General features: G+C 34.7%; 3 protein-coding genes and 1 long non-coding RNA gene across 9 annotated transcripts in view; 2 read left to right on the top strand and 2 right to left on the bottom strand.

Moving 5' to 3' along the window:
• Positions 1–79: 79 nt before the first annotated feature.
• LOC114711982 (uncharacterized) lies at positions 80–7668 on the top strand. 2 transcript variants are annotated; one of them, XR_003737188.1, is made up of 4 exons: positions 80–258; positions 452–541; positions 2955–3024; positions 7289–7668. It is a non-coding gene; the product is annotated as an uncharacterized LOC114711982 (long non-coding RNA). The 2 variants fall into 2 exon arrangements; XR_003737187.1 differs by lacking the exon at positions 7289–7668 and having other exon boundaries at positions 2955–3295.
• A 1526-nt stretch (positions 7669–9194) lies between these two features.
• LOC114711979 (protein arv1 homolog) lies at positions 9195–12654 on the top strand. 5 transcript variants are annotated; one of them, XR_003737186.1, is made up of 9 exons: positions 9195–9492; positions 9578–9625; positions 9733–9822; positions 10249–10294; positions 10398–10477; positions 10580–10674; positions 11156–11248; positions 11344–11419; positions 12077–12152. XR_003737186.1 is itself a non-coding variant. In XM_028896430.1 (9 exons), exons 1-9 carry the CDS (start codon positions 9316–9318, stop codon positions 12235–12237), a joined length of 840 nt encoding a protein of 279 aa, XP_028752263.1. In that variant the 5' UTR covers positions 9199–9315; the 3' UTR covers positions 12238–12654. The 5 variants fall into 5 exon arrangements, 3 of the variants coding, with proteins under 3 accessions (XP_028752263.1, XP_028752265.1, XP_028752264.1); XR_003737185.1 differs by having other exon boundaries at positions 9196–9492; positions 12093–12220; XM_028896430.1 differs by having other exon boundaries at positions 9199–9492; positions 11156–11222; positions 12077–12654.
• Positions 12655–14520: 1866 nt separating this feature from the next.
• The window catches only part of LOC114711968 (NAC transcription factor 29-like), a 34532-nt gene continuing 25122 nt past the window's right edge, over positions 14521–23930 (bottom strand). Inside the window, exon 7 of the transcript XR_003737180.1 lies at positions 14521–14609. The gene's annotated coding sequence lies outside the window, so the exon portion shown is untranslated. The remainder of the gene's footprint in view (positions 14610–23930) is intronic.
• Positions 14534–16405, bottom strand: LOC114711970 (protein NTM1-like 9). The gene is made up of 4 exons (XM_028896418.1): positions 16045–16405; positions 15669–15952; positions 15114–15272; positions 14534–15021 (listed from the first exon to the last, which is right to left on the bottom strand). The coding sequence occupies exons 1-4, from the start codon at positions 16232–16234 to the stop codon at positions 14800–14802; spliced, it is 855 nt and encodes a 284-aa protein (XP_028752251.1). The 5' UTR covers positions 16235–16405; the 3' UTR covers positions 14534–14799.

The following is a 23930-nucleotide window of genomic DNA, read 5'->3' as shown; positions in this document are numbered from 1 at the left end:
ATCTTTTCCTTCTTTTTGTTTTTTTTCTTGGTGTCTTCTAATTGCTGGATAGTGTACGATATATCTCTCTCTTTCCGTTCACTGCATTTAATGGGTAGACACAGAAAAGCTTGCTGCTTTTGTTCTCTAAGGTTTCTGTTAGCCTTGTTGGGATGATGCTGTTCACAAACCCTGCCGATTCTGCTGCTGCGCTTCTGCTTCTGCTTCTGCTTAGTGAGGCATTTTAGCTTTGCAGGTTGTACAGCTAGCTGTAAAAAGGTGACCTTTTTATTTATTTATTTATTTTTAATTCTTACCTGTTCTTATTACTACTGCAGCTCCATCCATTTTGATTGATTACTTTTCTTCTTGCTAAATTTAGCTTCCATATGTATCATTTATCGATGAGTAGTATAGCTGACTTAGCTTCTGGTTTTTCTGCTTTACATTCTTGTGTTCTCTTATTTACCAGCCGCCTCGTTGTTGGATTACCACTGTACAAAAACTTGCTGTCTGAAAGCAAAAAAAGTGGGCTCTCCCTTTATTTCAATACCGGAAAAGAGTAAGGAAATTAATTACTTCTGATGAGACTTCACATATCATCACACACACACACACACACACACAGACGATTCTATTGCTTTGCCTCGTTTTTCTGATGCCATCTTTAATTATATCTTTGATTGTAGAGTTTAACTTTTGCAAGTAATGTTTATGGGTCATTATAACATATAGAACGGCACTTTGCTTTTATTTGCTTAATTATTCTAAACTGCGATTGTTCATGTCATGCATATATACATATGATTAGTCCCAAGTCACAGTGTTCTTACTGTTGAAAGTTGAAATTAAACGGATCAGTAATGTCAAGCAGTATAATTGGACATGAAATGATAGGCATATTAACAAGAAAGTGAAAGCTCTTTTCTTTTCCAAGTCTATCACTCTGATAATTTAACTAAGATGACTAGCCAGTATTATAAGTCTTGTGTTCTTTCACGGATTGTATAGATGCTTTTGCTTTCAAATTTTAAATTAGAGATTATATATACACATGTGCACTTTTGCGTCACTTGGATTTTGCTTAATTATGAATATTTTTAATGCATGTTATTAATAAGGTGATCGAAAGATGCTGGCTTGAAATTATGATTAGGCTAAATTGTCACCATATATATAAAGTTATCACTTTATGGTCTGAAAATTAGAATCACGTGTGATATAGAGATAGGACCGTAATAGTAGTGAAATGATAAGAAGGGGAAGCAAAGCAATGTATAGAAGGCCGAAAGTATTACAGTAAATGAGACAAGACAGATGCATTACGTCGTAGGACCTTAATTTCTTCCCCACAGCACACTCAAATGGAATTGCTTTTTATCAAAATTGCGTCTCAGATTCTTGGATATGGTAGTGTCATCAATTTTTCCAAAAGGCCATCATCTAGAACCTTTCGGAGAAATGCATGCTTCTGGCTAGTGAAAGTACTGCTGGAAAAAAAATATAGGATGAAAGGGACAATAATTAAAGTGCCTTTTGACCTAACTAGATATGAAGTAATTAGATGGATGCCGATGGATATAAAACAAAAAAGTCTTGTTATTAATAATCCTCAAGTTTTGCGGCATTTTATTGTGTCTTCTCCTTGCATAAGGAGCCCCTTAAATATAGAAAAGGGGAAGTCAATGAAAATAGAGGAGATATAGTCAAAGACGGAAAGAAAAAAGATGTTTTAAGTCTTACATAATTAAAGTGAAAATATGATTGAAGGTAGGTTGATAGTTTGATCTATTTGTCTCAGTCGACAAACAGGATGGATAATCTAACCACACCCGTTCTTTCTATAACACACACACACACACCCGTCCCCCCACACACACACACACTCTGTGTGTGTGTGTGTGTGTGCATGGCATATATATGTACACTAGGATAGGAACAATCGTAAGATATATATGCATTATTATCAGTTGATCATTAATATATATTCATTGTAACATGCACATACATATATATCGTGTTTATTTCATTACATTCTTCGCATTTTATATATGTAATTGATGTGTGAATCATCTCTCAAGGATTGTGTCCTCGAATATGATTAAGGACATTACGTATGTGGGACTTGTGCTAGTTAGTTCATATAGTTTAAAATGTTACTCCCTTGATCAGAAATATAGAAGCTACTAGTTATTGAAATGTTACTCCCTTGATCCTAAATATAGAAGCTACGAGTTAGCTAATTCTCACACACGTATATATTAAAAAATGGTAAATTAGTCATTTATAAAAAAATGGACTGTTTCTTTTTATAAAAAATACGTTTCATTTTTAATCATTTACATTTGAGTAGCTTATAACTGTGAGGACAGTTTGGGAAGAAATAATAAATATGGGAGACCAAGGAAATCAAGGTTTGACATTTAAAACTAAAACAAACCTTTTGATTACCTCCATATGTATTTAAAATTTGTTGGCATTAGTACCCATATTTAGTGTACGTATGTCAGACAATACATTAAATAAGATTGCCTCTAATAGAACGTCAAAAAAAGATTTGCTAGTTTTGTGCGTGTGATATATGTAGAAGAGCAGAAAGAAAACTCCATCAAGTTGTGTGTGTACTCTTTCCAATTATTGATCGATGATGATCAATTAATTGTTTGGCCTAAGCCATGCATATTGGAAATAATAATTAGCCAAGATATTATTTTTTTAATATGGAATTTTCCCTTGCGGATTATTTTTTTCCCAGCTAAACTCTGTGGAATTAGTCATGATATCTTCTAATATATAGTTCCTAATGAATTGTGATTTTAAGACTATTGAATATTACTAATTTAGATCAGATGAAAAAACTGTAACTTACCAAGCATAATAATGAATCATGCCATATTTTAATTAACGCGCTTACTTTATATAAGATTTTGATATATTCTTTAATTTGGTGATGTGGGTGATTCCTATATACGCAGGTCAAAGTATTGACTATACCACTATATATGCTGCAGAAAACAGCATTCAGTGATCTTATATATGTTACAGGTGAGAATCTCAAACACTGCAAATAAAATTTATAAATTGGTTCATGCATGTTTCTTCTCACTTTCAATGGAATTCGAATGTTAAACAGCATTAAGAAAAAAGGGCTTAGCACTCAATACTTTTAATAATTTGCAGAAAGCTTTCAAAGTTATTAAATGAGATGCTAAATATTCCATTAAATTGAACAAGATCAACCAACCTCAAAAAGTTAAGAATTGCTTTCGGAAGCCACTTGCATGTAAATTGCCTGCGTGTCAAAGTTTTTGTAAGTTTCAAACTCAATTTGAAAAACAAAATAAAATAAAATAATGCTTTGTGTGACTGTCATTTTAATTAATTTTATGAAGGATAATTGGTATAATAGAAAAATCAGTATAATAAAAAAGTTAAAGAAAAGACGAATTACGCATTGGTCAATTCATCATATGTACCAGCTAGAAAATATTAAATAGAAGAAAAGGACTTGCTCTTAATTCCTGTGGCTACGTGAAACATTGCACAAGATATATGATACCACTTTTTACTCCTAATTCATAAAAGTAGAAAGAAATATATATATATATATATATAAAATATAATGTTGAAGTCCTAGTAACATTTACATTATTGACCAAATGTTGCTCGTGTTCTCCTTTTTTTTTGGAAATTTCTAAGCTCAATATATATATATATATTCAAATTACGCGTTCCTTTAAAAAATTTGAATATTTTCATGCAATGCATGGAGACCATATTTAGTTGCTAATTATAACAGACACACATACATATGTACTATGATTATTACTACTATAACAGTTATTAAATAATCTAACAAAATTTCAAAGAAATAATATGATGAGCGAACGATATCATTTAAACTCAGTTAGAAAACTACTTTGACTTATTTAATTATTAAACGTGAGAATGTTGGTGAAAATTGTTATTCTTAAGATTCATGCTGTGATAAAAGTAAGTATTGATATAGGATGACGTTCTTCACTGGCACATACACAACTAAAGAAACAAAGGTATTTAACATTTTTTATGTCTCTCGTCTATAACCAAATAAATTATTGACTTCTAAGCTTAATTATTTATCTGAATTCAATATACATATATATATATGCACACACATATATATATCTTTACCCTGTCAATAGTAATTCATTTTATCTCATATTTTCGGTGTAAGTTATAATAATGTATTCTTCTTCTTTTTTTTCTGGTAAAACTTTTTGAAATCTGTTTGACAACATATTGAGCAGCAACTACATTTTCATTTGGCATTTCGAAGAATAATGTTTGGATGTTTAGTTTCAAGATTTGCTAGACAATGATGAAATTAAAGTTACGAGAAAATGTAGAGTGAGGAGAAATGAAACATTACCTCTAGTGCTTAATATAAGAACTAGTCGACTAATTTGAGTAGATTAAAGAAACTTGTTGAATTAGTTACTTATAATAAACATGTGTTATCTTTCCTAAAATTTCTTTACTAATCAAATATGTTGGCTAGAACTGTCCTTATTACAATAAATACCTTGAAAAAAATAGATAAATATGAGACATAAAGTAGATTGAGATTTTATATTTAGGATCAAGTAAACGAGTTCATATATTATATATTAAAGACTAGGGTAGTAACTTTTATGACTTTGCCAAAGACATTTCGATTGAAAACTGTCACGTACACACACAAATTCAATTTGTCAGTAAGTTAAGAGAGTTACGTGTTAAATTTCTACACCGACAACATTTTTACTATTTGAGTTAGCCTCAATTCAAATAGTTTTCTCTGTGTCTGTGTGTGTGTTTATTTTTACTAATAAAATGTATTTTTTCATTTTCACTCTCAATAATTAGAGCCTTAGAAGAAGAGTGATGATACATCATTTATGAAAAACCACGTAATCTAGTTATAAAATGATTTTCATGGCCTAATTAGAGTTAACTTATATTTAATTGTCATATCTAATAATAAGTCACAGAAATTGGTCACTTCCTCGTCATTGCCCGAATTGTAAAAGATATTGTTATAGAATCAAACTCTAATAAAAACTAGTAGTGTCAGAATATCACATAACACTACTTCTATTATAAGTAAATTAAAATAGACCCCTTTAGTTCACCCAAAAAAAAAAAAGAAGAAGATCCCTTTACGTGGATAGAAGATTTCATAAACAGTACACAAGTTTAATCCTGATTAATAAATTAATTAATCTCTTGCAGAGAGAATTATTTTATGGTTATCCTTTTACTATATATGTGTTGAATAATATACACCAAAGAATAAATAATTACAACCATTGTGACCTTTCAAGGTAGGGAACTACCAAGTCAAACAAATCCGCCACTGAAATTGTAATATATATATGTGTGTGTGTATATATATATACCCCCCCCCCCCAAAAAAAAAAGGTCTCCCACGGATATAAAAGTGTAATACGAATTTGCTGCTCATGCACAGTGTGTTACAGAGAAAAATGTATATAATAATAATTACCAGCCGGCCATGCATGCATGCATGAGGTTTGCTACTATTTGATATCCATTTCTTTGAAAAATCGCAATTAATTTAAAAAGTGTGTATGTATATGTAGAGAAAGAGGGGCATAAACACACAGCTACATGTAATTTATTGTGGGATCATGTACTACAAATTACTATATATTCCATGGCGTTCTTCTTTATAAGTTCCAGTGAACTATTTTATGAAATTAAAAAACTTAGTTAAAATTAATTATCTTATAAAATTTTAAAATTACCATCAATAAAAGTCTTTTGCTAGTGGAGTTTAGTTGATTAGTTAGGAACTTTTATAATTTCTTAGGCATACCACGTTAAAAAAAAAATTAATATTTTAAACAAAACATCTTATATTATGCAATGTGTAGAAGGTCCTTGTAATGATAAGGACATGACCTCTCATATGAGAGTTAGTTTGATATTCATTTTTTATTCTAAATATAAGACTCAAATTCACATTATCCATTTTTTTCCAAAGTAGACTTTGTAGTAGTTATATATGTTAAATGTTCCATCAAATGGTAGTTTTAACTAATACATATGATTAGTAAGGATATTCTAGAAAAAATAACACTTATGTATTACAAATAACTAACTTAACTAGTTTTCTTAATCTACTCAAATTAATCAACTAGTTAGCTTTTATATTAAGGCGCAAGGGTAATGTATAAATAAAGAATCAGACAGAATCACACATCAGAAGTTTGTGAATCATGATACATTGATGATGAAGTGATGAATATGTTTGGCTAGCGAATTTGATAATTTGTTAATTTTAAGCTTGCGAATTAAAAATATCAATATGTACTGGTGAGAATAATCATGCATTTTTTTCTGAGCAAAAATACACACATATATAAAGAGAGAGGAAGAGGGTTGGCCCACCCTAATAGGTAGGAGGGGTTAGGGCTAATTAAGAGGAGGAAGGAGGGGAGGTTGCATAATGGGAGGGGATCATAAAGCAGATCAGTGTACCATAAAGTCTTGACCTTTTAACTTGCTGTGCCCGGCGTGGCGTGGCCTTCCCCATTTTGTTTTTCTTGGCATCTCTCCACGCATGCCCTGCCCCCTCCCCTCTGATCCATCCAAATCATTCTATCTGTACTACCCTTCTCTCTTGGACCACCTTCCCATTTCCTTCTTCCTCTCTTCTTTCTAATTTATATATACATATCTCATCTCTGTTATATATATATATATCTCCATCCTTTGTAAATTTACTGCTATACCTATCAGCATAGAAGAAATTAAATCATCACGTATATATCTATATAACTGAGATGCTTAATATATCTGAATCTGACTTTGGTTTTGTGACCTTAATGGTTGAACTTTTACGAGTTATGCAGACTGGTTTTTTGCTGCTTGAGCTGCAAAATGCTTGGATTGAACTGCTACTTGACAAGTTGAAAGCGTCGAAATGAAAGAGTTTATTTGAACCAATATGTGTGTGTTTTTGTGTGTTAGAGAGAGATAAATATAAAAGGGTTGTGGCATACTAATAAGCTAGCTGGCTGTGGCATTAGAATCTCAGAACAGAAAATTAATTATACAGCCAGCAATGGATCGGACATGTTTGAAACTTTATGATCAAATGAAATAACTACGTGCGTGATAAAAGAATACCCTAGCTATACTTACACAGCCTATACCTAGGCCTATATATATGTGTATATGTTCTTTTAACTTGAGGGGGGAAAAATTAAACCCTAATTTCTGACGGGAAAGAAAACTTTACTGATGTTTTGTTGTTTTATAGGTTTTGTTTGTTTACCACTAAGATACTGAGAAACAAAGTCAGAAAGAAAAGCAAGAGGGAAGAGAGGTAGTAGTCCCCAGGACGCGACGGAAACGATGATCCCCAAAAGTGACTGAACCCCTTTTGCAGTATTACTTTTTCCCTTTGCTATTTACAAAATGATCGATAAGCTCAACAGAGATCACAATCAGTGTGTTCACATTTAATACCAATATGGACCATGCACTCTTTAAATCAGCACGCAGGAGATGAAGAAGGACCAGCAGCAAGAAGAGGGATACAAGAAAAACAAAACAAGGCCTTATAGTCATCAACCACTCACTTAATCATTACACACCACCAGTCTTTTCTCACACACATATAGAGTCGTAAGCCTTTTGTTTTGGTTCTTCCTTTGGTTTATAGTCAACAACTCGCAGGCTTTTTCAACATCCCATGCATGTGCTCCCGAACCAAAACCCTACACATTATCATCACTATTATATGTTTGAACTCAGAGCCTTCCTCAAACACATCCAGTATACCAAATATCATCTTTTATCATTTGATCACTCGTAGAGAAGAGGAAGTTCTTGGGAGGAAAAGGAACTGATATGCATAGAATAAGCGTGGGAGAGATAAGGGTTAGCTTCTTTTTTTTTTTGTTTTTTTGGGGGGGGGATTTGTCTGATACGGATGCGGCTTTAAATTTGAAAGGAACAAGAGAATGTGGAATTGAGTAGGAAGCGTAAGTCGTTTTGAAGCAGTGGGGTCTCTGATTGATTGGATTCTATATATATATATATATATATATATATATATATATATTTCATGTGGAAGGAAGGTAGGTGTTTCATAATATCACATTATATTGTTTTTGGCCATGAATGACAGATGAGACAACTGCTATGTATACATCTGTGCCTTGATATCATCAGACAATAACTTGTCCATGTGGATTGGGTTCCACTTCTCTTTAAATAACATTTAAAGAGAACCACTTGTTGTATTTATACCGCCTCATAAGATAAGACATGGAAATAAATTATCTTCTCTACTGCTCCCCTGTGCTTCGTTAAGACATTAATTTTCCCACCTAGCATTCCTAAGTAGTTATAAAACTTTCTTACTAATTATTAAGCGGATTTAATTTTTCCGACTAATGACTTTCATATTAAAAGTCATTTTGATGTTTTAGAAGAAATAACTAATTTTAACTAACTTTATTAATTTATGTAAAGTTGTTATTAAATATTTATAATAACGACATGCGGGAGTACTAAATTACAAATTTTTTTTAATTATATTCTTTTACTGAATGTTTCACGATATAGATATAAAATATTCAATTTAGAATTATGGGACTTTTTTTTTCTTTTTCTTTTTTATATAGCTTACAATATCTTTTTTTTGAAATTATTTGTTTAATATAAACACTGATACTGGGGTAGATATGTATTATTGTTATGAGATAACTCAAATCAGCGCATCAATATTAATATAAAATTTATAACGAGTTATATTATTTATAAGTTATTAAGATTTAAGAGTATACTTTATTTTTAATTATTTTTTATGGGAGAAAAAATGTACATGTTTTTTTTACTTAGATAATCCTATTTGAGTCACTTAGGGAAATCAAAAAGTGGCACATGTATAATTTAAGAACTAATTGTAGGAAGTTGAAATTCCGGCAAACTTTTTCGGAGAAATCTTTGGAAGCAGATGTTTTTGAATGTATTCTTGTATTAAAAATAATTCTATTTAAAATACTACCAAGTACTAAATACTTTTTCTAGCAGAATCCAAACTTCGGTTAACCCTACTGCGACACCCAGACGCCCTTGGTTGGAAGCAAGTCCTAATTCAAAAGAATACTACCGTTTTGTTTTGGGCCTATCAAGCCTGTTCTCAAAGGTGAAAAAAAGAGAGAGAACCGAATCCGAATGCGGATCATGTGTGCTTTTCTTTCAGCCCAATAACTGATTCATGCCGGCGGCGTCTCTTTCTCGGTCGCGAGCTCCAGCTGAGAGTTTCTCACCTTTGGAATGAGGAAAAAGCAGCGAGGAAAATGGAGAAATCGTCACCCAAAAAGCGAGCCAGCGAGCCAGCAACCCAGCGAGCAAAGTGATGATCTGATGGAGTACAGATGCGTGCAGTGTGGATTCGGGACCAAAACACTGTACGTGCAGTATTCTCCGGGCAATATTCGGCTGATGAAATGCGTAAGCTGTCTCTGGTTGTTTCTTTCTGTCCCACAATCACTTTCGAACTTCCCCAGCTGATGAATTGAGTTTCTCAACTGTATAGGAGAATTGCAAAGCCGTAGCAGACGAGTACATAGAATGTGAAATCATGGTACTCAACGTTTTCAGAAATTTCCTCTTCTTCTTTTTTTGGAAAAAAAAGTTTAGAATGTTTTGATTTTGATTCGGGACTTTCTTGCCATCCCTTTTCTTTTTTAGATTCTGCTAATAGATTTAATGCTTCACAAGTGCAAGGCCTACAGACATCTTCTCTTCAACGTCCTTAATAAAAAAGAGTATAAATTTGAGGTATGCTTAAGTTTCGTCATTACCCTGTAGTCATTTGTTACGTTATATTCACTTTAATGTGTGACGCTGTGTACTTTAGTGAACAAACTAGTCGCTTTTGCAGATATGATTACGACACAGCTATGTTTTTGGCGATTTTCTGTTAATTATTGATTAGTGATTAGTAACATTGCTGGGAGCAGCTTTACTGCAATGACTACTGTTGTTAGCTGAAGTTCATTTTAGATTTTCATCTTGATGATTATTATTGTAAGCTAAACATTTTTCTTGTGAATCTATTCGAAAATAACGACCATGAAGCGTTTTCCTCGGTAGGAGTTAAATTGCTACTTCCACAGGCTCTTGAAATTGTAATTTCTCTCATACTGGTTGATCAAACCCGTTTTCACTTTAACACGTGGCTTATATTTATTGGTTCCTGTGCAGGGGTTATTCTGGAAATTGGCAGCCAGTTTTCTTCTTTTGGATGCTTGTATCCTTGTTATGTGTAGGAATTATTCTAATTTCGCCAAGGATGTTATTGAAATGTTAATTTCGTACACTATGGAAGGTAACCTTACAAAGAATTATTCTAGATAGGAGTTTGGTTTTAGAAAGCAGCAAGGATGAATTTGTTTCATCGAGTGTCTCTTCACCAGTGTCAATGTGCTGGAAGGTTTATATATGAACAGATTAACCTTTACTTCAGCAATTGCTTGGTTTGGAATTTTATGCTAGTTCTGATGAGGGATTATTAATTCATGGATTTTGTTAGCAGATGCTGTTAGATCTTCTCTTTGGAAACTTTATGTTTCTTTTGACTTTCATTTTTGCAATGAGGATATTTATCGGTACGTCAATCAGTTTCTCAAGGTACATAATTCCATTTATTAGTGAAAAGCAAAAATTAGTCTGCCACGTTCTTATCATGATGAATAATTCAGTGATAAGGTTGTCCATTGTGGAGCTTTTGTGTTCATAACTGTCCAGTCACAGTGGATCCGTTTCCTGCGATTTAATTTTGAGAATGAGGATAATTTCTTTTTGACCAAGAACTGGCCTTATGTTATGGTTAAATTGAAAGACAATTAGCTTCATGGGGTTGGCAAATATATGACTATTATTCTGATGCATATATGCGAACACAGCTTACCAAAATTTGGTGATGTTAGCGAAATGGATCTATAATTTTTACCAAAACATATCAGTAAGTTTGACAAGTTTTTATGATAAGAGGACAGAGTGATATACGGTTTAATAGAAAATATGATTTTGCAGACAACTTAATATTTTTAGAGGAGCATTAATTTGTATCAACACAACATTGTCAGAATATTTGTACTTGTATGTGCAGGTGTAAAGACTTGTTGCTTGCAATCCTGGTCTCAGGTTACTTCAAGGTTTTTCTCATTTCAATGACGGTATTCTCCACTTATAAGAAACTTATGTTAGTTCTTTCATTTTAATTGTTGTGCACTTCCTTCTCCTGTCTAATATTCCCTGTTCATCCTATCCCTTTAACTTTCTAGTTTGTTTCTGTAGGTCTGGGAATTTCCGTCCTCTGTGATCCTCATCATTGATTTATTTGTCTTATCATCTAATGCAGTAGCACTGAAAGGTTAGTCGCCATGTTTCCTAATCCGTTAAGAAATATGCAATGTTAAACTATTTAAAATGCACGCCCAAAATGTAAAACTATCCCTTTAGAAGTAATTTCACAATATTATTATGCACAAAAAGGAGCAAGCAATCTGGCATTTTTGTATCATGAGGAAGAATTGGGTGAATATTGTGTCCAGCTTGGAGCTTGTGTGTTGAAGCATCACTTAGTAACTTGGCATTGACATTTTAGTGTATATGGTATTTCTTCATTTTCCAAAGAGAACCATATGCAATGAGAAGACTTGTTGAAGATCAGATTTAGCATTAGATAGTTATAGTGTACCGGATAAGTTAAATGGATGATGAATTGGTAAGTAGAGTATGCCCATTGTCCTCAAGATGTTTCATCTATCATGAAGCCAGTCACCTTATGGTTGTCAAAGGCCGGTGAGCGCTTTGTGTAGCATTGCGATACCCTGATGTTTGTAAGTTATGGACAATTTTATATTTCTTACTTGGATCTCAGTGTTTTCCTGAAAATTTAAAGTAACATCTCTCTCTACCAAAGGAAAAATAAAAAAGCAACATCTCCCTAGGTACATCTAATTTATAGATTAGAAATTATAAATAGTGTAATTATGAGAACCATGCTGTTAAACATTCTGATCACTAGATCTGTTGGCACCCAGTGATGACAGAGTCGACTATGAATCGATGTGTTGGGGTCTGCATCAGTGCCCATGCTGTAAAAGTATTCCTCACTCGGTTAGCTCAGCTCAGATTGTTGGGGCATTAATAAAATGGAGGCTCAATTGCCCTTCTCATTGCCTTTGAAAGCCAGCATGATGTTTTTGTATTGTCATGCTAATGTATTGGCTGTATAATTCAGCTCCTTGACACTTGACAGCTTCATATTACTGTAAATTATACTCATATATTGGGTCATCAGGGACCTTCAGCTGTAGGCTAGAGTCCAATTTTGAAGCTGCTTTTTTTTTTTTTTTTTTCCGGGTGGGGGGCGGGATGGGTTGGTTTGATATATATTCATTTGTGAATGAAGTGTCTAAATGATGTAATGCGTTGAGCCTACAAATGGAAGACCGGGCTCATCAAAGTTTTTGTAACTAGGTTTCTTCCTGTGCTGTGTATGGAATTTGGAACCTAGTAGATGAGATGGTCACTGTTCTTAAGCAGGTTGAAAAGTAATATCTTGCATAGTGTTTTATATATTCATTATTTATTGATTATTGATTGATGATGGATAATTTTGTACTGTTCAGCCGTTGATAAATGCACTTTCCATTGAATTGAGAAATCAATATTGGGGGTCAGAATTTCCTGCTGGTGCCCTATTTTTCATTCGTTCGCGATGGAATGATAGGTAATATGTTTGTGATGCATTGTCATTTAATTGTGTGAATACTCTGCATGCCATTTGCTCACTTAGGTTACGTGGAAATGGTGGTGAGTGGTTCTAATTGCAACATAATGGCGGTTTAAGGTTTCGGGTGAATTTGTATATTAATCTTAAGGACATGTTAAATTGTATATTTGCCCCTGCACGCAAATATATGTTTTATGTACGTAAGTTTTTCTGTATGACTGATTAAAGATAAATACACACCACAATTTAATGGTAATTTATGGACTTATTTTAATGTAAGAAGCTTTTTTTTTTATTAATAAAAAAACTACATGCCGTTTTATCCTGAGAGTAATAAAAGAAAACCAAAAGCAGAAACCCCTCGGTTGATTGTGCTCGAAAGCACGCAAAACACCTGGAATCCTGAGAGGGTCGTTTTCAGCTTCTTTCATATTTTATCCTCTTTTTTGATAAAATATTTTTGTTGATCAGTAAATCGATTACTCTTTTCCGATGTATTATAAAAAGTAACGCCAAGGAGCAAAGCAGCAGCGGGGTGGTGGGCGGTGGCGCAGTTGGCTGGCGCGTAGGCCTCATAGCTTTGTTGGTGTTATCCTGGAGTGCGAGTTCGAGCCTCTGTCACCCCAATCAGCTCATTTTTTAATTGCCGTTTTCATTTTGGTCTGTGTGCTAAACACACTTCTGTGAAACTAAAAATTAATAACCATCTTTAAATAGCAAATCCGCAAAATGTCATCCAAATGAGATTCATATTAATGAGCCCATTAGATAGTACTAATAAAATTTATAGGTGATGAACAATAAACCTGTTGTAGGGCTAAGAAGAACCCCCTAACTTTGATGGGTGATAGAGTTTGATATTTATACACATTGGTAACTTTAAACTAGGAGAACCTAATGGCTATATCACTAAACTCATTTAACTAAAATACCAGAAATGGTGGGTATTATCTTGTAAGAAAGCAAACTGCCCTTTTTTGTTTTTTTGGGGGGTTGTTTTGTAAATGGCAATTCTTGTGTGTATATAGCTGTACGCTTAGACGTGCTCCCCAAGTTTTAGCTTTTGGGAGCATTGATCCCGCTAACCTTTGCCTGGTACGTCTCCTTCCATTCCCTCATATTCCTTGACTTGCTTTTTTTAATGCTCTTATTTTGTTTCATGGTTGAATTTTTTTTTTTGCTAAAGCATAAATATTCTTCTATTGGAGGTAATTCTATTCGAAACACTATCAGGTATTAAATGCGGACATTTCTCCTAACAAGATTCTAATCTTGATTCACCATGTTGTAAGAGACTAGTTCCTTTCGCTACACCTAATCCTCATTCATTTCATGATTTGATTTGTTATTCTTCTTTTCATCTTTTCTAGCTTATTCTCTTAATGCTATTTGCTTTGATCGTAAAGCTTTTAGCGTTTTAACCACATTGCACGTTATATTCATTCATCTTCTCTCTCAACGCTAAGTGTCAAACACATTCACACAAGCAACTGGACAAAAAAAAAAAAAGGCAATTGTCACTAAGCCAATTAAATCCTCTGGTGGGCTCCGCACATGATGGATATAATGTAGTGTGCTTTTATTTATAAAAAGAAAAGAAAAGAAAAAAAGGCAGTAGTTAACATTATTATTATTTTGTTTACTTTCTCTTCTCATATTTAATTTTCGGTTTACACCAGAATTCTTTGCATCAATGGTTTATACTATAGCATCAGTTAATTATGGAGGAAAAGTACCAATCGTCTATGGCCATAAAAATTTGCATTAATTTAAACACAGTATTTAGTACAAGTTAAATCACTAGTCACCAGGACTCATAACACTGAAAAAAACAAAAAAGATACACAACAATTCTTCATGCTAAATCACAGGAATTTAGAAAAGTAATTGGAAAAAGATACACTACAGTACTTTATCCTTCTAATGCAAATGCTTTTCTTTTCTTCATATCAATGCAGAGAAGCTGTGGCCATCGTTTGCCGTAACCATTGCTCATCCATGGTTGGAGCCAACTACACGACCAAGCTGGAGTATGATTCTTCATAATGAAAATCAAGAGGTGTTTCACCACTTGAATTTAGTTTTAATGGTATAGCTTCATTTGACGGGAAAAGTTCTTGAATGATTGAGTCTATATCTTCATTTGAAAGGAATTGAGTTGGAGTGCCTGTGTTGTTTATAGCCTCCTGAGCGGAAGTTTGAATTGTTGAGCTCATATTTAATAAACAATATTCCTAAAACAAGCATTAAAACAAGTATTAGTTCTCATTCTCTTTCTCGCCTTCAAGCATAATCTGTGAACTACTTCAAGAATCCTTCTGCTTACATTTGAAATCATATTAAAATTTGCTTGATTTCCATGCTCAAAGTCTATGTCATTATTGAGCTCCCTTTCGAGCTCAATTAATCGTTGCTCAAAGTCAATAGTTTTTCTTTTCGTTTTCTTCTCATATTTCTTCATTAGCTTGCATAGGACAAAGTTCCCCTGCACCATTTGCAAGTATAATCAGGCATTCATTTGTTGAAACTATAGCATAAAATCAGAATTAACAGTAACCAGTTTAATAGAAACATTGAATTAGATGAGTAATTCATCACAACTGACAGTATCGTGAGCTAACTCCAAAAACCCGCTCTCAATTACCCATGAAAATTGATGACAAGCATTGGCTACCAAACAATGCGATGTGTCGAAATTGAATCACAAACAGAGTAACATAACCAATAACATTATTGACGGTAAATTCAGTAACTATAGTTGAAAAACAGCTTTTGAAACCCAGAAAATTCTTTTGGTTTTACAATAGAAGCACGGCATATACTCTCCAATTCTCAAGGCACGTAGTTGATATGAAGAAACAGAAACAGAATTGGATTTTACCTGTTCCAAAGGAAGTGTGGCATCATGATATTCATGAATAACCCAATTGGTTTTACGTGCACGAGAAGAACGATCTTCGTAGAAAACTAAAATCCTCTTAGTCCCAATGACGTTGTTGGTGCCTTGCTCTCTGATATTCCGGTCCCGGCCGGTGACCTTCCAGAAGCCAGACGATGTTGTCCTGTTCCACCGAGTACTGTTAGCGTACTTATAATCACGAGGACTGAAGAAAAAGCACTCCGAGTCGTCAAACTTGGTCGCCGAAGCCGCTGAAGTAGCAAGAGCTAGAAAAGAACAAGAAAGCAAAATCAAAGGCCAGAGGATGATCAGAAGTTGGGGTACAAAAAATTTGAAAGAAAAATTTGGAATAAAATACATAATAAATCCCAGGGCTCGAACTTGCAGACGTCAATGTCAGGTAAGGTGGTGTAAACGGAAGGATCAAGGGCCATCAATTTGTGGCGGAGGTAGTAAGCGACGAGCTCTTCCTCGGTCGGACAGAATCTGAATCCCACAGGCACAAGGCTCTGCATCGGAGCTGGATCCGTCATGGATGTCTCAGCCATAATAATGTATGAAGGGGTTGGAAGAGGGCAAGCAGAGAATTTGGGGGAGACGAAGATGCTTGAGGAGAGTGAAGAGGGCTTGAAAGAGAAAGGAATGGACTGGACTGGACTGGATCACTTGAAGCGTCACCCACGGGAACACCTCCTTTTATAGACCGGCCTCGAGATCAGATCGACAGCGAAAATCATTTCAAATTAAAATTAAAATTATCACCTTTTTTTTTTTTTTTTTTCATATTTCCAAAAACTCACGTCTTTCTCATCACTATAGCACAATATTAAAACTAGATATATATGATTTATGTTTTATGTGGTGGAAACTTGTTTCCTAAGATTTCAAATTTTGTGTATTCCAATCTCGAAATAGGAACACGTCCCCGGAGGTTCTAGAATGGCATCTCGCAAGGAAAACGGAAATGAAGACAACTTGCTTCACAAGTTTAAATTTTTAATATTTTGGAATTCTTGAAATTTAAAACCTATATTCTTTTTTTTTTTTGCCAGAATTTAGACCCTATTCTCGGATGGCAATAAAAGTATAAAATTTAGCTATGCTCTCCCACCTTTTTATATATGTTCTCTTCCCACTACTCGCTAAGAGATTTCTTTTGTAACAAATACTCCTCATGCGTATAATTTAAATCACTTTAATTAATTTATTAGAATCAAAAAAAGGTCGTTGATTTATTAAATATGTTTCAAATTGAATTTTTTTTTTCAACTTTACACATTAAAGTTTCTTGCATAAGGAGAGAGAGTCCTAAAATTTTTTTTTTTGGCAAGCAAAAAGTATTCATTAACTCAACTAGACACGAGTACTAGGTAACAAAGTCATCAAACACAAAACAGCTATCCAACTCCAGTTATCTAATTATGAGCATCATTCTCCAAAATAGTCCTTAGTGCAGAAGGAGGTCTCTAAATCCAGCCATGCGGACACGACCCCTTCAATGAAGCTTTGGCCACCCAATCCACTGCCATATTTGCTTTCCTGGGAATCCAAACATAAGAATGATTCCTTATTAAGGCAATCAATCAGCACTTTGCTATCCGATTCAAAAATAACATCATCTAATTGGTTTTCAATAGGGTAACTAAAGGTATCCATCAAAGCAGTGAGTTCAGCCATCAGAACCGATTCTGATCATGACTCTTGTCCCTCCATCAAGAATCCATCCATTAGAATCTCTTAGTATAAAGGCAACAGCAGCTTTCCCAGATTCACTATCTATCGTACAGTCTGTATTGAATTTAAGAAAGTTACTTTCTGGGCGAGACCAGCATTGATTCCTAGGAGATTTGACTTTTATTTGGTGGTGATCTTCTTGTAATCCGAACTTTCTGTTTGCCATCTAAAAATCCTTCACAGAATCAGAACCCTGCATCAGTACATAAGAAGGGTTTGGAAGAATATTTTAATAAATAAAAGCATTACAGCTCTTCCAAATAAACCATAGTAAAGTTGCAATCATAGCCTTTTGATCATTTGCTAGACCCAAATCACAGAGACAATGTTGCAAAAAATTCCTCATGTCTTGAGTTTCAACCCTTCTAACATCTAAAGTAAAAGGACTACCAAACCGCACGGGCATCACCCATTCACATCCCAAGAATAGATGGAAGGAATCTTCAACTAACTGACTATAGAGGATATATAAATCGGTAATGGCACATTTCCTCTTGTGAAGATTACTGAAGGTTGGCAAGGAATTGGACGCAAATTTTCGAAGAAAATTTCTCATTTTATATGGAACTTCCACACTCCAAACTTCCTTCCAAAAACTTATGTGATTATGTAAGGATGAACCAGTGAGATTATCAAATCTTCTAAGCACAATTGATTTCGCAATTAGATAACCCTCTCTAACTTCATATTCACCTTTCTTGCTTCTCGTCCAAATCCACAAGTCATCCCTACTCCTCCATAGAACTATTGTAGAAATAATGGCCTCTTTCTCTACTCGAGAGATCCAGCCTTCTACAGTAAATAAATTCCACCTCCCGTTTCTTCTGAGATCAGCTACAGATATATTTTTTTAAAGATTCATGGGGGCATTGAGAGTTAAGTTTCTTACCTTGGAGAGATGGAATCCATGGGTTGCTCCAAAAATTTGTTCTTCTTCCTTCTCCAATACGAACCATCACATTGCCTTCCAATACTCTCCTTCCTTCAATAATACTAGACGAGATCCAAGAAGTTGTTCTTCCTTTAGGGGCCTACAGAAAACCACATTTAGGGAAATATCTTGCTTTTAATACTTTGACCCAAAGTTGATCAGGGTGTTGCAATATGCACCATCCGAGTTTAGCAAGAAAAGCAAGATTAAAAGCCTCAAAGTCTTTAAATCCCAAGCCTCCGTCCATTTTATGATATTTTAATATGTCTAAAGAAGTCTAGTGAATTTTCTTTCTATTATCATCCTCTTCCCACAAAAAAGATGAGATAATTTTATCTAGTTGCTTCAAAACATTTTTTGGAAACAAAAAACAGGACATAGGATAAATAGGAATTGAATTGCCTACTAACTTAATCAACACCTCATGACCTGCTTCAGACACAAAATTCCTCTACCACCCTTGAGTTCTCTTTTTGAGTTTATCAACAACAAAGTGTAGCATTTGTGTTTTAGAACACCCCCAAGTAACAGGAAGACCCAAATAATTCCCAGGTATGTCAACTAGATGAACTTGAAAAATTTGTCCTATTTCCTCTTTAAGAGAACCAGGTGCATTGGAGGAGAAAAAGAGGCAGGATTTGTTAAAATTTATAGCTTGCCCTGAAGCCTGACAATAAATTCCAAGGATGTCCCAAAGATTTCTACAATAGTCCAAATTAGCTTGAATAAACAATACATAATCATCTGCAAAGAGACTATGTGAAATTTCTAGACAGTTTCTCGCCACTTTTATTTCTTTAATTAGACCCAGAGACTCATTATTCTTCAATAGAAGAGATAAAATGTTGTAAACAAGAATGAACAGGTATGGAGATAGGAGGTCTCCTTGCCTTAATCCCCTCTTAGGATACACTCTAGAGACCCTTTTACCAGACAGCATGATAGAAAAATCTACAGAGCCAATACATGCCAATATCCTTTCCACCCAACCCCGACAGAACCCCATCTTAAGCAGAACAGCACACAAGAAATCCCATTCGATTCGATCATATGCTTTATTCATGTCTAGTTTCAAAGCAACCTCTGGGTTGACCAGTTCTTTTCAGCTTCATATGATGAAAAACTTCATGAACCACAATAACATTATCTTGTATTAGTCTTCCAGGACCAAAGGCTCTCTGCCACCCGTCAATAATATCATTTTAAAGGGGTTTCAATCTATTAGACAGAACTTTAGAGAAAATCTTATAAAGGAGATTACAAAGACTAATAGGCCTGTAATCATTGACTGACTTTGGGCTATCAATCTCTGGTATGAGCACAAGGTCAGTGGCATTGAGTTCATGATGGTGAGATCCATATTTAAATAAATTTCTGATTAATGCACATACCTGGCTTCTGATGATATCCCAAGATTTTTGATAGAATAGTCTAGTAAAGCCATATAGTCCAGGGGCCTTCATACCTCCCATTGAAAGACTGTCACTTTGACTTCCTAATCAGAAATTTTAGCCATTAATCGGTCATTATCCTCTCTTGAAATAACTGGGTTCATAACATTTAAAGCATCAGAGAAGTCCCGCTCACCATTGGAAGCAAACAAGTTCTGATAAAAAGTAGCACAACAGTCAGCTATGTTTTCTTCACTTTCTATCCATTCATTATCCCCTTTCCTTATTTTGGTAATCTTGTTCCTACATCTTCTTTTTACCGTTGACAAATGGAAGAATTTTGTATTTTGATCTCTAAGTCTTAGCTAGTCAACCCATGACTTTTGAGCCCAAAATTCCTCCTCCTGATCCCATATTTTATTAATTTTGCCTTTTAACTCCTCTACTTCTTTTGCAGTCTTTGAATTCCATTCCTTTTCTAGGCATTTCTAAATTTTTGTCATCAATCTATTCAGGACTTTTTTGCAATTTCCAAATTCCTTCTTGCTCCATTTTACTAGGATATCTCGAAGTTTATCCAGAGATTCAACAAAACTAACCAATAAACCAGAGTCCTCATTTAGATTCCAATTGTCTTTGATCAGTTTCATTAAATCAGGATGTTCTAACCACCTGCTATCAAATCTAAACAAGAATGGGGTTTTTTTCTTCTTTAAGGAAAGGTCTTACTATAATCGGACAATGATCAGAACCAACACTTTCAAGAATGTGGCCATGTCCATTCTCAAATTGTGCTCTCCACTCTACATTAGCGATTGCTCTGTCTAATTTTGGACATATAAAACCTTCACCTTCTCTATTATCATCCAGGTGAATTTTCCCCCTTTCAAATCAACCTCCATCAAATCATAATTCATTAAAACCTTCTAAATCTGTCCAAATCCCTTAAAGAGCACTCCCTTCCTCACTCTTTATCAAACAAATACAATAGATCATTGAAATCACCCAAAACGAGCCAAGGGGTAGGGCTTGTAGGCTTTAATTTTTCCAAAGCAGCCCACCATCTTATTTTCTGACCATAATCTTGTGGGCCATACACCATTGTAATATTGCCAAAATCAACCCCACCCACATTAACCTCTTCTACATGTACAAAAAATCTACTAACAATTCCTATTTTCAGTTTGACTTCTTCTTTCCACCATACAACCAATTCTCCAGATTGCCCAATAGGATTGAAGTATTCACCATAATCAAATTTTAATTTCCTTCTCAATTTCTCAATCCTTTCTCGCTTCATATTGGTTTCTGAAAGAAAGACAATCAGGGGTTTGAATTTCCCACATTGGAACTTTAAGTTTTGAATTGTCAGGGTAGTTCCAAGACCCTGACAATTCCAACTTAGGCAACTCGTAGCTCCCCAACGGCTATTTTAGGCCAGCTGCTGAGCCCTTCAACTTTGTCAACTTTTTGGGCTTCTTTAGGATCCCCTTTTCTTTATTTTGGTTATCATTAATTCCCCTATTTAGCACCACAATAGCCCCAGTAATGTCTTCCCCAGCTACTCCAGCAGAATTATTATTCTTATGAGAGAAGAGAGATTTTTTGACTCGTCTACGATAACCAGAGCCTGTTGGACTTTTTGAGTATTAGTACCAATAGAGAGAGAGAGAGCACACTTTTATAAGTATATAACCTAAAATCCTTCCAGCCCCCACTTCAGCTAGGTGATTTAGATACTCAATAGCCTGACCCCTTCTACCAGCCTTTCTTGGAGACTCATTCTTGAAATCTTTCCTTCATTTTGCTTGGGAAGAGTCCCACTTTTCATCCGCACTTCGTTTCAAGTTAATGCTTCTAAACTTTGATTCTAGGATCCCAATCTCATGAGAAGGTGCTTTTGATATAGGAGAACTGATCGATAACTCACCTTTCTCGTCTTTATCAGCTAGCTCCACGCGATATGGGTATATGCTCGTAGGAATCTGTAGATCTGGATTTATGAAGGCATCATGAGATAAAGGGATTTCTTGGATCCTGATACCCGTCGATTCAATCTTTGGGTTTATTTGAAGCGAACTTGGGCTTGGGTTCCACAGCCCATATTAGCAATCATCAAATTAGGCACATGAGAAAGTGAAGATGGGCCTCTGTCAATACAATTGCCATTTAGATTTTTGTTTATATTCACCCTCACTTTTAAAGAGTTATTTTCAGCCTTCTCATCAGTTCCTGAACTTTCTCCACATGTCCCCATTTGTTTCCCTCCCTCATTCTTGGAACCATATCCCATACGTGGATTCCCATGCAACGATTCAAGACTTGCACTTTCCCCATGCAAATTATTAGTTGCCAAAATTCGGTTCATATTCCCTGTCATGGCCGCCGGAGAAAATCTTCGATACACTGGGCCACGCATACTTAAATAAAAAACTTTATCCTAAGATTCATTATCATCATCCTCCACTAATTCTTCCCAAGTTCTACTTTCATGTCCAAGTTTCCCACAAGTAAAACAAAACCTCAAAAGCTTTTCATATTTCACCTGTACCCAAGCATCTGTTAGATTGTTCGGCCTAGGTATACTGAAACCTGGCACTAAAGGTTTCTCTATATCTAACTCCACTCGGGCTCGGTAGAAACTTCGTGCAGCAAACTTTACGTCCTCCAGATCTTCAATTTCCAGGACCTTACGAATAACACTGGCCATGCTCTTCATATTCTCTGCCAATCTCCTTGCCGAAGGAAGATTGTGGAATTGTACCCTAAAAACATAGTCCTTGAAATTAATCTCATTATCCCCTATAAACACTTTCCTATGGTGGAGACTTAACATATGATTGCGCACAGTCCAGGGGTTCTCATCTACGACTATGTCCGTCTCATATTCATTTTGGAAAGTAAAGGAGTAGAGTTTGTACCCAAGGGATTTTATTTCTAAGTTCCCTTGGAGTTTCCAACCTATCGAGACTGCACTCTGCACCGTCGCGTAACCAATCTTTGCTTTGGAAAAGATTTTTCCAACCAGAACGTTCTGACTTCCCTCTTCTTCATTCCCGTCCTTCCATCAAAAATGAATCGCCATCTTACTACTGTCCATTCCTACGAACTGTGCTGAATAGCTGACAAAAGATTGGAGAGACAAACCTTCCCCTGTTCAGAGCACCTAAACAGAGAAAGGGGCTGAAAAGTTTCTAGTGCCAGGACTGAACACCATCGAGGTGACTCACACAAAGTGACCTTAGCACTTTTACTCAGAGAAAAACTAACATAACTCTTCACTGGAGAGAGAGTCCTAAATACAGGAAAGATCAGAGGAATTTTCAGTTACATTTTTTAATATGAATAAAATAAATAACTTTTATCAATTAAAAATAAGTTTAATGACTTAACTAACATTTTTTTAAATTTAAACTTAACTAAGATATTATATTATGAATAAGTGGGAGTAGTCGTCATGGGAAAACACTAATCATATTTTAAGGAAACTCTCAGAACCCGTAGAAGAAAAGTGACAATAATTGGACCAACGATAATTTTGTATTTAGAAAGTTCCATTATATTTGAGTTGAATGGTGGTTTAATTTAGGTCAGTATAATATCAAATACATATATAATTTTTCAAAAAAAAAAAACTTATCTTTTGGCTTGAAATCATAATGTACATGTGCAGATACAATGGTTAATAGAATAATAAGCATTATGATAACCCAAAATCACCGCATGCAATTTTAACTATGAATATATCTCAACCAAAAAAATGTTGACCTTTCATGGATTAAGATTTATTTTTGTCCCAAAAGTTTTTGTATAAGAGCTGTAGGTATTTGAAAGTTTTCTTGGGTTTAGTATCACTCTAAAAGTATTAGAAAGGGAGCAAGGTAGTCCTAACTGTTGACATGTTAAAAAATTGACTTTAATGATTAAAAACTAAGATTGACAATTAACATTTTTAAATGTTAGGGATCAAATTGCTTTCTTTTAAAATTCTCAGGATGGTATTGATTAAAAAAACTTTCGGAAATCTACAATCCGAAATTTTTTTAGATAAAATTGGACTTTAACCCAAGTTTCATTACGGTGAGAGGAAAGTGCAGAATACTGTAGACACCAATGACATTGTTGTGTTCCAAATTAAAGCTTGACGTCAATCCAAGAATACCAACAATGTCATTGGGACCAAGAACA

This window comes from Neltuma alba, unplaced genomic scaffold (genome assembly GCF_004799145.2).
Source record: "Neltuma alba isolate B1F8T4 unplaced genomic scaffold, ASM479914v2 tig00011324_pilon, whole genome shotgun sequence".
Taxonomy (NCBI): Eukaryota; Viridiplantae; Streptophyta; class Magnoliopsida; order Fabales; family Fabaceae; genus Neltuma; species Neltuma alba.
The sequence above is the reverse complement of the archived record's forward strand: the minus strand, read 5'-3'. Positions and strand labels throughout refer to the sequence as shown.

Coding starts and splice junctions, on each gene's coding strand:
- LOC114711970 (XM_028896418.1), bottom strand. CDS start 16,234: ATGGCTGAGACATCCATGACGGATCCAGCTCCGATGCAGAGCCTTGTG. Junction 15,953..16,044: donor CGAGCCCTGGGATTTATTAT/GTATTTTATTCC, acceptor GTTCTTTTCTAG/CTCTTGCTACTTCAGCGGCT. Junction 15,022..15,113: donor ATTTTAATATGATTTCAAAT/GTAAGCAGAAGG, acceptor TGCTTGTTTTAG/GAATATTGTTTATTAAATAT.
- LOC114711979 (XM_028896430.1), top strand. CDS start 9,316: ATGAGGAAAAAGCAGCGAGGAAAATGGAGAAATCGTCACCCAAAAAGC. Junction 10,675..11,155: donor ACGTCAATCAGTTTCTCAAG/GTACATAATTCC, acceptor TTGTATGTGCAG/GTGTAAAGACTTGTTGCTTG. Junction 11,420..12,076: donor TAATGCAGTAGCACTGAAAG/GTTAGTCGCCAT, acceptor TCTGATCACTAG/ATCTGTTGGCACCCAGTGAT.